The sequence below is a fragment of the Opisthocomus hoazin genome, chromosome 11 (assembly GCF_030867145.1).
Source record: "Opisthocomus hoazin isolate bOpiHoa1 chromosome 11, bOpiHoa1.hap1, whole genome shotgun sequence".
NCBI lineage: Eukaryota > Metazoa > Chordata > Aves > Opisthocomiformes > Opisthocomidae > Opisthocomus > Opisthocomus hoazin.
This window is the reverse complement of record NC_134424.1, coordinates 8,919,093-8,935,023: the sequence shown is the minus strand read 5'-3', so window position 1 is coordinate 8,935,023 and position 15,931 is coordinate 8,919,093. Positions and strand designations below refer to the sequence as shown.

The following is a 15,931-nucleotide window of genomic DNA, read 5'->3' as shown; positions in this document are numbered from 1 at the left end:
CTAGAGGCTGCCTGGGTATCTCGGTCCTGAGCACGAGAGGGAGCATCTCCCCTGGTGTCATTCCTGGGGCTACACACCGGAGAAAATGCTCTCCCTGCCTGAGCCCTGCCAAGCATTTTTGAGCGCTGATATCACACATCTAGGGCGAGGTTTAAAGGAGCACCGGGAAAGGATAGAGCCGCAGATGAAGAGAACCGAAGTGACCTGCGACGGCTAATCTCGCACGCACCGCTGGCTGGCAGGGCAGCGGCAGCGATTGTGTGGGGCTGGGTCGCAGGGGGAGGAAAGGGAAAGGATTGCAGGCGCTGCTGGAAATCCGACAATTCATCATTGTCCGTGCAGCTCAAGTTTCTTTGGGCACAGGCCCTCCGCGTAGCCCCGAGGGAGGGAGCGAAGCGGCCGGCAGTGGGGGGCTTGGCCCCATGGCAGCCGTGCCCCGGGGCGGGCTGGGGGTCAGCCCCCCACACCTGCGTGCGCCAGGACGTCCTGGCCCTTCCCATGCTCCTCGCACCCCCAGACTCAGCTGGCACCCACCTGGGCTGGGGCTCACGGGCAACGCCAGCACCGTCGGGCTCTGCTTCATGACAGCCCACAAGATTGGAGCCGCAATTAGCTAAGGCGTCTTAAACGAAGCGGGAAGGCAGCTTCAGCTCAGAGCGTACTATGCAACGCGTACGCAGTTACACGCGTGCACAGGCAACTCCCGCTGCGGGAGTGGAGGGGCTGCTCCGAGAAAGGCTCTCTCTGGGCCGAGGATGCCTTGCTGCCTGCCGTACAGCACGGCGGCACCTCTGCCCCGAAACCCGCCGTGGCTACCCACGTCTGCCGGGAAATAACGCATCCTTCGCTTGGTGCCAGCCCTAAAACCAACATCTCCGACGCTCAGAAGCACTGTGCGGGTGATGTTCGCAAGCCTGCGCTGACCTTAACGTAACGGAGCAATCAGTCTGCCTTCTTACAATGATTAATGGCAAATCTCCTCTGGAAAAGAAATCAAATTAACTGTCTTCAACCAAATGTCTACTGGAACATGAAAAGCTGTTCCGATAAAGACATTTAGGAGGGAAAAAAAAACCCCTTACGAGCATGTAAAATCCAGTGATAGATCTAGGACTTATTTTATTAAGACTCTCCCTAAGATAAATTAAACGGAGCCTACTTAAAACAAGCACTTCAGGAAAGAAACCTTGCTGGGCGGCACGCAGGAGAGGCGGGAGGCCAACGCAAGTGCATGCTTGCTGCCACGTGAAGCTCTCCTATGGGAGTTAAAAAGGACGAGGGCTGGCTCCGAGGAGCCATGTCCGTGCTAAGCTCCGAGCAGGCGCGTGGGAAGAGAAAGCGGCTGCGGAACGACGGCGCGCGCTGTGGCCCCTCAGGACAGGGAGAATTTGTCCCTTCCTAGAAGATACACGGGTAATCGCCATCACGATTTTCCTTTTTTTTTTCCCCAGCAAAGGTCCCTGCAGTGGGACCGACCCCAGATCAGGGTCCAAGCCCTGCTGAGCCCGCCAAGGGCTGCGGCAGCCTCTGCAGCAGAAGCCGCGCTGCTCCGGCTCTTCCAAAGATGCGCAGGGAGGAAAAAAGGAAAAAAAAGCAAGCTGCACTTCCTGGAGATCAATCTGCCTAATTGTCTTCATTTCACAACTCACTCGGGGAGGGGGGGAGAAAAAAAAAGCAAAACCCAAGGCAGAAGAAATAGCTCGGTGGAGGCCATATCAGGATGGGAGTGGGAGAGAGTTGGTGCCCTAATGAGCAGTCTAGCTGCGTAGGAGGGAAACAGGTTGTTGTCTGTCTCTGAGAAAGCGGTGAGCACGGCTGCGAGCAGATATTAGATGGGAGCCCGGCGCGCAGCCTGATATCCGTTCTTCCCCTGATCCTGCAACCCGTCCTCCTGTGAGTAATTCTAACTCACAGTGAGTAGCTCCACTGACTCACGACCAGGCTTTTGGGTTCGAGGAGGGGAAGGAGAAGGGAGGGTGAGAAGGGCTCTCTTGTGACATTTGCTTGTGCCGTGCAAGGCTTACACTCTAGCGAGAAATGCCGTGATCCCGCAAGCACGCCTTGAAGGAGCTGCCAAAATTCAAGTGGGTAACCCCGCTGGAGGCAAAAGCTTGGATTTTCAGAATAAGCTAATGCCTAGGCGTCTTGCTGGATTAACTGATCTAGCTGTCAGTCTGTGTTTTGTAATTTTTCCTGCATGCTCAGGTGTGATATCAAGCTCGAAACCAACAGGTACAGAAAGGTACGCTATGGACCCTCCAGTAAACCTGTGAGCAGTGCTCAGTCAGGTTCCTGAAAATTTGTACAAGGATTTTGTTGAAGTCTGAGACTTGTACAGTGCCCTGCATCCTTATTAGTCAAGATTTCCAACATTCAGGAGTCAGCTACCAGCAAGGGCAGCCACCTTTGGAAATACTGCTGGGCTCTGGGCTGGGGGAAGGCTGCAACATCAGCCTTGGGGTATCACTGGGACTCCCAAAAAACCCAGCGGAGCTGAGCGTGAGGGACGGGACCTGGCACCAGAGCCCCAGCCAAGGGCTTGTGGCTGCCCGAGGGCGGTGGGAGATGCTGGCTCCTCTAACAACTGAGCCATGGCTTCTCCGTCACTGCCAAGAGAGGACCTGGGGCGACTGTCTCTCTGCTCCGAGGATGGCACCGGGCAGAGCAAAGCCCCAGTCTCCCCCACCACCCTCCCCGCTACGCCCGCCCGGACCCCACCGATCCCACCCCGCCGTGAAGACAAAGCGACCCGCCTCCGTCTCGCAGAAACGCAGGGGCTCGCTTTCTCGTTTCAGGAGCAAACACTCCGTCCGGTGCCCCGGCTGTGACACAGCCCTTCGAGGAAGCCGAACGCGCACACGGAGTGACGGTGAAGTGGTAAAACTGCCTTCTGCAAAAGGCCCGGTGGCCACCGCCACCCCAGCGGGCTGTATCGCTGCCTGATTAAGTTCTTACCAGGCTTTTTGGGCAAGGCAACCTTCCTGATCTGATAACTGCCAAGGACAAGCCAAATGCGCAGGGTCAATCTCTGCACATTTAATCCCCAGAAGGCAGATTAAGTGTATAATTGACCCATATAATCCATGTATCATCTCCAGCGAAATGTTTTCTATGTCCGGTTTAGGCAGACATGAGGCCCATAAGCAAGCGATCACAGACACAGCATTACCATTGCAGGGGATTTCATCAAAGTTAGAGATGGCTTTTTAATCACTGATCTCAGAGACTGCTAGATTTAAGCAGATGAACTAGCACTAAGCACATCTGTTTTAATCCTTATCTTCTACTCAGGCTGGTGTCTTCAAGAAGTACAAGGAGGAAAAAAATAAATTAATTTTTTTTTTTTTAGCTCCTTGCAATCTTAGGAGCTTCTCTTGGTGTTTTGATCTCTCATATCAAAAGCATGTTTTTGTTTTTTTCGGTAAGATATTGAATTAATCATCAGAGAGAAAAATGCCATCTGCGCTATTTAAGGACTGCATCAGGATGCTGGAATTCACAGGATCTTGGGGAGCTCACTCGACGTTCAGTAGCCTTTTGTGTACGTGCTACTCGCCTGTGGCTGGGGAGGAAATATCCTCGCTATGTTTCACATGAGTGTTTACCAATTTACGAGGAAGAAAGGTTGGCATTCACACTATCTACTAGTCAATCACAGGCTTTCTGGATCACATATGTTCTTACGGGTTGAAACCTATGCTGTGAGTATCTAAGGGTGTGTGTAAAGATATACACACGTACATATAACTTCCACCAAAGGGCACAAGCCTTACAAGTAAAACTCGCGCTGCCTTCAGACAAAATTATGCATGTGTAAACTCTGATCCTACAAAACTCTGAGTGTCCCGAGCCAAAGGAGACCCAAATTTTGCAGGATCAGTCTGAAGACGCGAGACCACTCTGAAGGTATTTTCCCATGTTTAATATCCACCTGCCTGCCTCTGCCTCCTCATTCCTACAAACAGTCACGTTCCGCATGCCAACTCTGCCCCCTTTCTGGGGAAAAAGTGATAAAATTCTGCTTTCTCTCAGGCCGTACACAGGGTTTGTGACCCTTCTGCACTGTGTGCAAAGTATCACAGTGGTTTAAATCCCAAAACCCCCAGCCACGCACGGGAACGCCGGCAGCGGATGCTACGATGCTATTCTCAAACTCTTCTGTTACCACTGCTCCCCACCAACGGGCCTTATTACTGTGTTTTAGCTTTAAATGTTATCAAATTAGTGAGCCAGGCCAAGTAAATAAGTCATGTTACTCTGCAGTAAACAGCACTGCCAAAAAGCTAGTTAGGTTTTGATTACCAGCAGAACTCCACGATCAATCTGTTCGTTCAATGATCCCAAGAATACAGATTTTTAAAATTAAGATGACTCTATTTCAGGGGGGTAAAAAAAAAACCCTGACTAATTCGCAGAATTAAGAGGATTAAAACACAGACCACACAGAAATATTACAATAATCTTTTGCAAACACCAGTATCTCCCATACAGCATAGCCCTGTTCTGCAGGTGCGAGCAGGGCACGCGATGCAGGGAGAGAGAGATGGTTCATGAGCTAAGAAATCATGGCAAATACCAAAAAAAGACACGTTAGCCCAGGTTCTGTTCGGAGACAAGCTAACGTGCTCCGCAGCCTCTGCTCCTGGGCAGAAACAAAGAGGGCAAATGACTGGAAACGCTGGGCAGGGCTGCGGAGAAATGCAGGGATTAGGAACATCCCGGGAGCTGCAGACCCCACCGAAGGCGCGATACGCAGCCTTGCACCGTGCACCTCTGCTCTGGCACCGCTCACGACGGCACAGCAAGGGGACCGAGCCCTACACTGCGAGTGTCTGAGAGCAGAGGAACTGCCTGCAGGCAGATTTAAGCTGTTTACCTGCCACAGCCGCGCGTATTACCATCTAACATCCTAAAACTGGACTAAGCTTCTGGCTGGGGTAAGCCAGCATCGCTGCGCTAAGCCAGCGGAGGAGCTGGCCTCGCAAGCGTTAATGATCTCATTGCCTGGAGAAACTCTGCAGCCAAGAGGACTGCTCCTCTGCCACGCTGGGGGAAGCACAAGTCGAAGTCAGCGTCATAAACACCATTTTTGATTATTCCTCCTCCCTTTCTCATTAAAAAGGTAGCTAGAACCTAAAATGTGCTTGGAAAATACGACCGTTGGTGCAGAGACCAAAGGAGTTTAAAGACCCCGTGGCCACGCCGCTTCTCTGCATCCGGCAAGGGGGGCAAAGGGCTGCAGCGCTGTGGCTGAGGTCAAGCTCCGGACAGCGGAGTTCAGCGTTTGCTCCCGTGCTTACCGAAACGCCGGTGAAGGCAGCACCCATTTACTGGAGGTCTGGGCGCAGGTGACCCCCGCGTACCCACACACCCTGCTGCTGCTGACCTGCCAGCAGCACCTCGGCCGTGCCGAGACCGGACCTCGGGAGCGACCAGCTGCTTCAGCCGCAACGTGGCAAAGACGTGACACGACCGCTTGAAACGTCATCGCGATTTTTGGGTGGCTAGGGCTCGGCACATCCCCCTCCCTCCCTGCGAACCGAGGGCCCCGCAGCTCACCCTGCTCGCGGGCGCACACTCACGTACGCCAGATGCTTGCCAAGAGGCTGGCGGCATCGGATCCCAACGCCGCCCTGCCGGCACGGGGAACGGGAACGGGAACGGGAATGGGAACAGCTCCCGCACGCTGCGGCTCCCGCCTGCAGCCAGCCTGGGTCCAAACAGGCAGAGCAATGGAAAAACCCTACTCTCGATTATTTCAACCCACACAGACCAGGGAGGCTCAATGAAAGCAGGGAGGGAAAGAAAGGTTGTGCACTTTTTGCTTTCCACCAAGGTAGCTGCTCTTTTTTTTTTTTTAATATGTCAACTGTTAATTTGTTTAAAATATGGCTTGGTAAAACTAAGTATGAGCAGATCAAACTGAAATCAATATTTGTGCTAATTACAGCCTTTTGAAAATTGGAAATATAATGGCCCAAAGGGTACAAACACACCAACTGTGAATCATAGGGAAAGGCTGAGGGAAGAGGCAGTGTGGGCATTGAAAAGAACAGTCCAGATGAGCTCTGGAAATTTAACTGCTCATGGAATAAATTTCAACACAAACGAGCAATGCACTCGCAGGCCTGCTGCAGATGGAAGCGCCAGTCTTTTGTTTTATGTTTTGTTTTTTCTCCCCATGCCTGCTTGATGGGTGATTTGCGTCTGGTGCTCCGCGCTGCAGACTCTGCCCGGAGCGAGCATGCGCGGCGCCCGGCGGAGGCCCTGCTGCGCTCCGTGCATGAATGAGGCATTCTCAGTGGATATGGGTCATGCTAGTAGATGTACACAGTAAGATTATTTGACTCTAATTCATGCCACTTGATATAATGTGATAAAACATTTGACATGAGAGATAAGTTCCATTTTAATCCGATAAGGTGCGGGGGAAAGAAAGAGTGGGAATTGTAAAAGGAGGAAGAGGTTTCTAAGGGACAGGTAATGCGCAGAAAGAGAGGTGTCGAGTGAAGGAGGAGGTTGGCTGGGAAAAAAAGCAGCTTTCCCTGCACACTGAGGAAGCAAACGAGCGAGTGAAGAAAGCGAGGAAGGTTGTTCCAGGGCCGGGAGACTGAGAAATGGCACTGCTGAGAGATGAGAGGAAGGAAAGGAGGAACAGAAGCTGCTTCAAACAGAAATCAATATATGGACAAATACCCTAAAGGAGACTGAAACACTAATGCTACAGGCTGGCCATCAACAGAAAACCTTCGCTATAGAACAGCTATGAGGACAGAAAGGTTATAACGCAACAAGAGCAACAGAAACAGAGATATCGGTTAACATGCATCCAAATCCAAAACAAACGGGCATCGCAGGTCACTGTTCTCTTACGGTCCAATGAATTTATCTTGTGCAACAGAAAAATAGCTTTGAACATCTGTGTCAGTTCCTACCATGCCATCTTCATCAAGCAGACCATGTCTCAGCTTTACCTTTGGTGTCTGACACCACAAGATGGTCCTCCTGAAATACCAAAGTCCATTCCTAACCAGCTCTGTTTTGGTTAGCTTTTAAAATTAAAATTTAGTACCATTAATTTTCTGTCAGTTTTGGACTGCTTGTCAATGAAACACACTGCAAAATGCGCAGAAGAAATGGCCCTTAGCAAATGCTTCTGCCAAAAACCCAGCTCAAATTGTAACAGTGAGAACAATGACCAAGATGTTCTGTTACAGAGAGATTTTCCACAAGCTTAAACATAGTAAAGGGCTCTCTGAGAAGATGCTGTTCCCTTAAAATCCACGCACAGACAGACCAAGACACAGTAGACTAGAGTAGAGGTTTAAAGCAGGCAGAGAGCAGATACGAGCCTTAGTCAGAAAGAAAGGAAAGATTTATTTATTTTTTTAAGCTATAACCAATAAATTTTCTCAAAATGTGACTTATCCTCCTGTCTTATTTTGTCACATTTTGGGTCTCTCCTGCTTGGTGTCCAAGGAGGAGAAGGCATTTACTTACATCAAATAACCTTTCTATATACATCTCCTCATTGACCTTATCACGCAGGACATCCTGAGAGTGGCGGACAAATGTCACATAGGCATCAGCAACATCCATCCCCGGCTTCTGCAGGGGGGAGAGAAGAAGAGAGAGAGAGAGAGAGAAACATGAATAGCGGCGCAGGGAGCAGCTCCTCTGTGTAGCCTCATCGCTGCTTTTCTGTCTCCTCCATCTCTTGCTGTCCTCCTGCAGTTCGCCCTTTCCTTACCTGACGGACACCGAGTCCCGCTGCTCTGCGCCCCGCGCCCAGCAAAATACTGCGTGCAGCACACGATCGTGCCAAGACACTTGCTCTTTCTCTTCTTTTGCCTAGAGCGAAGCTGGTGGAGGAAAAAAGCTCCTCCTCGACATACCGATGCCGGGAAGTTCTCTTGCCACCTTTGGTGCCGTTGACCTAACGAGCGAACCAGCGAGCTGGGCTGGGGATGCGTTGTTTTCTTGGGTCGTCTTCTCTATGCAAGCCCTCTGGTTTCCGAGGGCAGAAAGCCAACAGCCAGAGCCGGGCGCTTGGTTCTTCTTCTGTGGTGCAAGGATGTGCGTAGCAGGCAGCTGGCGTTGCAGGAGGCATGCCAAAATCGCCTGCCCTTTTTGTGTTTAGACCCCTGACTTCAGGTCCCTTTTACTGCTGCTCTTAAGAATAAACTGGCTAAATGGTAAGTCAGGGAACTTATGTCTATACCAATGTTTAAGCTGCTGCTAAACGGCAAGAAGCCTCCCTGTGCTGTCACATCTCTCTCTGCAGAATTTAACTGATTTTAAACAGCAACCTACAAGCGTGCAAGATTTTGGGACAACAGCATTTCTTTAAAGAAAATGGCAACTGAAGCAGGTGGAGGGGAAGATACTTAAAAAAAAAAATCCTATTTGAGTTCACATTGCTTGATATATTGGAATCAAACTTACCTCAAAGGAAACCCATTAAAATACTGTAACATGAGTCATTACGAGAGCTGCCACAAAAATCTTAAATTTCCATGGCACATTGTAAGTTTGTTAATAACTAGTGTCATTAGTTTCCATTACTGTGATTTACCTCAGATCACAGAGTATCATTTCTCTGCAAGATACGATTGTCAGCCGCTGTAAATTGAAGTTAGTTAACACATCTGTGTAATTTCCAGGGTGAAAATGAGGACAGTTTGGAAAGCAGTAGGAAGGGAGTTTTTCAATACAAAGCAAACAATTATCAAGCAAAGGGCCAGTGCTTGGCCCTTGGGAAGCCAGAAACATTTCTTAACACCTACTGCAACAATGACAAGGTATTAATTTGAAAAACAATGAGGACAACACAAATGTGGCAGTAGTCAAGTGTTACACTTTCAAGCAATTTTCAGCACGCCGATCGTGCCCATTTCAAGGTGGCATTAAACGGATTGGTTTGCATGCAGACAACTGCAACGGCATCTGCGGGATTAGCTTTAACCGATGGTTTTCTGTTCAACACCAGCATTTCCCCTCTGTCCTCTAGTCAAACAGGTTTTTCTTCCCCCCTCCCCTGGAAAGGCAGTGGCTCAAGGACCATGGGGTGGCCGCCCGCAAAGGTCTGGAGCTGCTCGGGGCGGGTGGTTGACTTCATTAAATATGCTGAGGCTGTCAAGGAGGCCACTGTAACGTGGCTTGGTTTCTAGGGGAAGGTGGGGAAACAACTGAAAAATAACCCAGATGAATGATTTCTGTTCTATTTTACACAAAGAACCGGAGTGTCTGTCTGGCTCCAAGGATGGGAGCAGACCCTGCTCCTCCCGCTGCGGACCTGCCGAGGGTGTCCCAGGTACAATGCTTTTGGAAAAGCTGGAAAGGGTTATGTAGCATTTTGCTGAGACCACTTCCCTGGAGACGGTTTACATTCCAGGAACGCAGAGGCCTCAGAGAAGGTCACGCTTTGTCCTAAAAGGTACTTAAAATAACTGTTCTGTGCTCAAATTCCTGATGAATAAATATTTAGCATGCACTTGAACGACTAGGAGTTTCAACTGAAGGATCTCCACATTTTCTAGGGCTAAAAATAAATTCTAAATCTCTCTTTCTAATGCTCTCACTATCTTGTTTCTATTACTCCAAGACAACAGGATGCCAACCTTTGCATTGGGATATTTTAAACCAAGCAAGATCTCTCACTGTTCAAGAGTTTGTCTTCCTTGTGATGGGCTAAAGATACGGCAAATTAGTAGGAAAGGTTTCTTTTGGGCTAAAGGGATGGAAGCTCTGAACGCAGATGATGTGGTCCAAGATGTCTGATAAATTTATGACGCTGTCACGTGAGAGCATGCAGACCAATCACATCCACATTAAATGTACTTATATACATTATACATAGAGGTCATCAAACTCAACTGAGCTATTCTCGATTACACTGCCCAGTACAATGGATGCAGGAAGTACTTAGTGCGGTGTATTAAGATCTACTCTTTTTTCATTTGTAATTGCCCAGGATCTTTCTGCCCGTAAATGTTACAGTAACCCCTTATTCCAGTCAACATTCATATATTGCACTTCCACTCAATTTAAATGCAAATTTCTGGCAAGTTAAGCGCTGTCTAAGAACGTTAAGGGCTCTTTTCCTTATGAATCAAGGTCTAATTAGAGAAGACGATGTACAGTTTTCCTATACCAATTACAGAAAAATGGAAAAAATTATTTTCATTAACAATTTCCCAAACACATGTTGCTAGCTCATCACCATTTCCCCAAAGTAATAAAAAAGTCATTTTGCAAAAGAGTAAAATAAACCAACAATTAGAAGAACAAAAATAAAATAGATTAGCTAATGTGTTAGATGTGTGTTGGCTCAGTTCTAACATGTCTGGACCTTTTTGTTTGGAAATTATACTGTATTTGTACAAGTCCAAATGAAGAATTAACAGAATGCACTGCTCCCTTTTTTTTTTTTTTTTTAATGTGATTCAAGCCAATTGGATAAATATGGTACCTTTTTGACACCATCTGCAAATTATTGCCTAAACAGCCTTGTAGGTCTCCATAAGAGGGCAACTGCTCATTATTAACGTCATGGAGATTTTCTTTCCAGTTCAAATGTTAGAAGTGTGAAGGCCCATGGTTCAATCTTGGCTGTTAATGCATAACATGGGTTGCTACACATGCCATAAACCGAAGCACGACGCAAATTACTCTGACAGAAGTTGTTTAAATTGTGCTTACGGGTACATCCACGTATTTGGAAGCAGCCTTCACCTGTAAAAGGAACAAGAAGAGAGTTTACACCATAAGCACGTTTTCAGGTCTTTGTTTTTTTCTTTGAACATCTGTAAGAGCTTCTCCAGCCAAGACTTGGGACAACACAATGCTGAGTGGGGGAAAAAAGGTGACAAAAACTACATTTCCTGACTAAAAGAATAGGCAAGGGCAGTATTTTTGTTGTTGTTGTTTTGGAGAGGTAACTTTACTGCTGCTAAAGCTCTAATAGCAACAGATGATAGTGTGGGAGTTGTGCTTCTCCCTCTTCTACTTCAGCAAGCGGGGGAAGACGAGGTTCATAAGTAGACGTCGTTATTTTCTTTGGAGGCCTTGTTCTCCGCCCGATGCCACGTGTCTCCGAAGGCAGCGCGTGTCTCTCCCATTGGGAGCCACATCCTGGGGACTGCGGGAGCTCACCTGGCAGCGGGGGCACGATGGCATGGCGAGGCTGGCAGGGACCTGCACAAGGGTGGCCACAAGAGAGCACCCAAAGGACCCTAACTTTGTCCCCTGCCCATAGTCCCAGCCGCAGCGTGCTTCCCCCAGCTCTGCAGGCTGCAGCCCGGGACATTATTTTCCCCCTTTTTGCCAGCCCTGACGCTGGCAGGAGCTCGCAGACCGTGTTGGGGCAGCGTGCTCACGCCACGCCGCAGAGAAGCGCCCCAAAGCTCTTCTGCTTCCCAGACTCTGAACAGCTACCTTAGCTTCCTACGATTTCCCCCCCTCTTTCAGAAGATGTTCTTTGAGGGAGGGTATCAGAGGGTGGACACTGCACTCCGCGGTGTCCCCACAAGCTGGCAGGACCTGCAAGACTCCAAATTTGCTTTGTAAATTTGCCCTGCAGCCGGGTGCAGGTTGCCTGGCATGGGAGGCAGGGTGGCCACCGACGTCAGGGCCAACTTTTTCAACTGAGCAGTGCCCAGCTGGCCAGAGAGACCTTTTTCCCACTGCAGCATAAGGCACCATGTCTAGAAAGAGTACGGCAGGGATTTTCCACAACGCTTCTGCTTTTAATTAGGGTAAGCGTTGCCGGCCATCTTTGTTTGGGTGTAAAAGCTCACCTGCTTTTAAATATTTCTAAAGCTACCATTAAAACAGCCTAAATATAACACGCACACAGTTGCATCTTGGGATGAATAAATTATGTGTCCCGAATGAGAGAATGAATGTATGTGTGAGACAGAATGTGAGAGTGGGTGGAAGCACTCATATGGTGTGTGTGGGGGGTGCATAATTAAGCACAATGAGGCGATACAAAAGACCAGACTGGTGGTAATTGCCGAGGTGAACGCTGCAAGCACTGGCAGCACCCGGGCTGCCGAGCCGGGGGGCAAGAACAGAGGGGAGGGCAAGAGGAGGACGTCGAGCGCCTGCCGCCAGGGTCTGGCTTTCTGAGGGGATGCTGGGGGACGGGGCACGTCCCAGCGTGCGAGTTCACAAAGGATGAAGCAAAATCAGCACCAAGCCCTCGCTCCCAGAGAACAGCGAACCTCCCGGCACCCCCGTTCCCAGCCGGCCGTCTGGACAACTCGCCCTTTCGCTGCATTTATCCTCACAACTTTCTCGGGAGGGAGCGAAGCGCGATCCCTCGCTCCTGCAGAACGGGAGCGGAGGAGCCCCAGCCTCCGAGCGTGGAGGCGGCTGGAGCCCAACCAAGGGTGGCAGCTCTGGAGGAGCAGGCAGTCACGGCACACCCACGCCGGCACGGAGCAGCCGCAGGCAGGGCTGCCCAAGCTCGCTCCAAACGAGCTCTTTTTCCGAGCAGCAAAGCTAAACAACCGGGAGGAAAGCTTGGGAAACGATGCGGCTCAACAGCCCGCAGAATTCGAGCCGGGGGCCGCGCTCAGGGCTGCACCGTGCCATGCACCCGCACCGTCAAATATCACACAGGGCATGAAGTAACGCGGGGCACGCCGGGAAACCTGCCATCTGAGCACGGATTTAGCACTCTGAGGGCCAGCTTAGCACCACTGTCTCAAACTGCCTTCTTCTCCAAAGCCAAGAGGCGACAAGAATAACTCAGTCGGCTTCCTGCGATCTCCCCTCTCCACCCACAAAAAAACTGAGCTGCTTCTCCTGCCCACTCCCCTTTAATCAGAATAATTACTTGTTTTTCTTTAAACTCAGATTTGGCTACATTTAGTAAAATTTCCAAACTGCCGGATGTTGTGTGATTTTTGCTAGGCTGCCGTTTTTCACAAAGTATGTGACTTTGCCATGAAACGTCTCAGTTTACCATACAAATTTTGCACAGAACAAAAATAAGATCTTTTACTTCTGTCTCCCTTGGGTAACATGCAGTCTTTGGTTTTAATTACTGTAGGTGTAACTCTCCACCTACAGAGGCCATCCAGATTAAAGGGAGTTTTAGCAGCTGTCATTCGTGCGACTCAGTGGATCTGCCCATGAAGACACCCAGCCAGGGCCTGGGCTGCTGCCGCCGAGATCCACTTAAATGTAGCAACAAACTGAAAAAAAGAGAAAGTCTGGCCAAATTTAGAAGGGTATTTTCCTCTCAAAGTGCTCTGCAAGGAGAAGTGGCTAGTGAGAATTTATTAGGACAACAGATGCATTAATTTTATCTTGAATTTCGAGGCAAGAATTGGAAATGAGGATATCCTACTAGGTGATAAAACTGTCTGTCACAAGACCCCCGATTACATGTCACTTGCAGAGCGCCTGGAAAACACGCGATGAAAGAAGTCGGTGGAAGGGGGTGGGAGACTAATGCTTTCTAGAGCTCGGCGGCTTGGACCATCACACTTTGTTGTATTTGTTCAGACAGGGAAAACGTGGGAGGTGGTGCAAGCATGCTGTAACAGGAGAGAGCTTCTCTATTTATCATTGCAAAGACTAAACACAGCAAAGCACATTACTACTGCAGGGAAGGGAGACTTTCTAAGCCCAGTGCCAAAGGGGTCGGGGCTGCTCCTCCGCCTCCTCTGGCGGCTGGTGCTGCCCAGCGGCTCCCAGCAAACAAGCAGGCCAAAGCGAGAGACGTCCCCTGCCCACAGAGGAGCAATCCTGCTCGTCCACGCACAGTAACTGTTTGGATGCACACCCCTTCCTGGCTAGAAACCCAGGAAACTGAAGCTGTGGAGCTGGGCTCACAGGCTGCAGGGCCGTCGGAGCGGGACAGGCCGTTTTGCTGCTGCTGGGGCAGGTAACTGTTGGTCAGCAGCCGAGGAGCAGCAGAGAGGATGCCTGACCGCCACGCACCTACGTGCTGCCTCCTCACCCAGAGCCCGAGCGCGGCTGGGGGCTTCGCTCCGCAATCGAAGGCAGCAGCACTCGGCAGCGTAAGCAGCAGGGCGTGCTGGGAGCAGCGCAGCATCAACCCAGGAACAGCTCGGATGCACGGAGAAGGCAGGGCTGCACGTTACACTGTCTGCCCGGGCTGATGCTGGTGCTTCCGACGCCTGGAAAGCTGCCACCTGCACATCCTCTGCTGCTGGCGCGCCAGCGTCTCCCAGTCCTTGGCAGCACTGGAGTGAGGGCAGGTGTCCCCCCGAAGCCATCCCCTGCATCCCCCCGAGCAGGATGAGCTGTAACCCCCCCGGGGTTACGCTGGGAGCAGAGCTGCACCGCGGGGCAGTGAGCGGGACACCCGCCTGCAGCACACCTGCAGGGTCCGGTCCGGGCGCTCAGTCTGAGCCCCGTAGCGGTTCAGCTAAGCTGCCAGATTCTGTGTGCCCACGGCTCCTGTGAGCAGTGTCTCTGGCCTCAGCTGGTCAGCCTTCCTACAACCACCCCCATTTCCACACGGAGCCTACAAAACCACCTCAAACTCAGCAAAGAGGGCTCAGGAGCAGCAAACAACAGACAATATGAGTAGCTAAGACAGCTCCTGAATGAGATTTTGGAAAGCCTTTCCAGTCTGCAGGGCAGTGCCTTCTGCCTCCTGCCCAGTCTCCGTGAACAAGTGAGCACAGGACCGGCTGTGTGCATGGGCAGTGGGCACAGCAGGTGACAACGTTACTGCAACCTCCCAAGCAAGCCCAGACACACGCATTTGGGTGCACAACTGTCTGTGAGCCGAGCTGAGAGAAGTCGGGCTTGCCAAAATACGCTCTTGAAAACTTTCTGGCACGGACTTTCAGAAGACCTTTGGAAATCATCTGCCATATGTTTGGCCTGAGAAGCTGTCACAACACTTCTCTGGAATACAGCTCAGGTGATTGCTAAACCCTTGCAGAGACTGTGGCCAACCACAGACACGGTTCTTGTCCTGCACCTTTCTTGGAAATACGGAATGTGACGAGCTGTGGATTGGTTCTGCAACGTCAGGGAGAAAGGCGGCATGAGAGGCACCTTGTGCTGCACAACCTCATGGCACTTCCCCCACCCTGTTCTCATTTAGAAACACAAAGGCACTCCCTAGAGCTCCCTTACTTTGTTTTTTACTACTTACGATGGTCACTGTTATGGCCAGAAGAATGAAGGGGACACACCTGTGTCCTGGTTTTGGTTAAAACAGAGAGCATCTATCACTCTGCTTCTTGCTGCCCTGCTCTAAACAGTGACAGCCTGTCATGCAAGGTGGCAATGAAGCAACTTCTTTAGTTAGGGAAATTGCGTGTACAACGCAACAGTTTTTTTACAGCTTCACATGTATCCTCAACAGAATAAACTCCACCAACCTGAACGGCGACTGGAGATGGCTTTACTCTGTGCTACAGTACGATGGCCTGTGCATCCTGGGTGTGTAAGTGTTGTATATCTGTGTACAGGTTGTTTGTCTGTTCATGTGGGGGTTACAGTGTTCAAACATCACAGAATGGAGGCATTATTATGCAGCTGGTCTAGTTCTGGGAGAGCAGGAGATTACAGCTCGGGGAAAAAAAAAAAGAAGAAAGGCAAATATTGTCTGTACTTACAGTAAATGACAGGAAAGAAGAAAACAAAGTTCCTTCATCGTATCTAGACAGTTTGGCCAAGACTCCTTCCAAAATGGTGACAAACTACAAAGACAAAAAATACTGCAATTATTTTTAATAACTGAACAAAGGTGCAAAAATCACCATCAGCTTCAAGGAAGCCAGTGGAGCTCTCAGCATTGCCAGCGGAACGGACAGCCTGTACGGAGGACAGCAGGCCGGGGCGTGGGGAGAAAGGAGCATTGCTGTTCGGGTGCTGCATGGCCCACCTCTCGCTGGGTGGGAATCACCCCTCGGGGCCACGGGTGATGCTGGGG

The 15,931-nt window shown here is 50.2% G+C and overlaps 1 protein-coding gene across 8 annotated transcripts in view; it reads right to left on the bottom strand.

Annotated features, from left to right (window-relative positions):
- Nucleotides 1-15,931, bottom strand: part of CADPS (calcium dependent secretion activator) — a 220,094-nt gene that overhangs the window by 14,679 nt on the left and 189,484 nt on the right. For all 8 annotated transcript variants that reach the window (XM_075432502.1, XM_075432506.1, XM_075432503.1 and 5 more), the window contains 3 exons: nt 15,615-15,698; nt 10,702-10,734; nt 7,501-7,608 (listed from right to left, as the gene is read on the bottom strand). In XM_075432502.1, the coding sequence (XP_075288617.1) occupies nt 7,501-7,608; nt 10,702-10,734; nt 15,615-15,698 (225 nt within the window). The remainder of the gene's footprint in view (nt 1-7,500; nt 7,609-10,701; nt 10,735-15,614; nt 15,699-15,931) is intronic.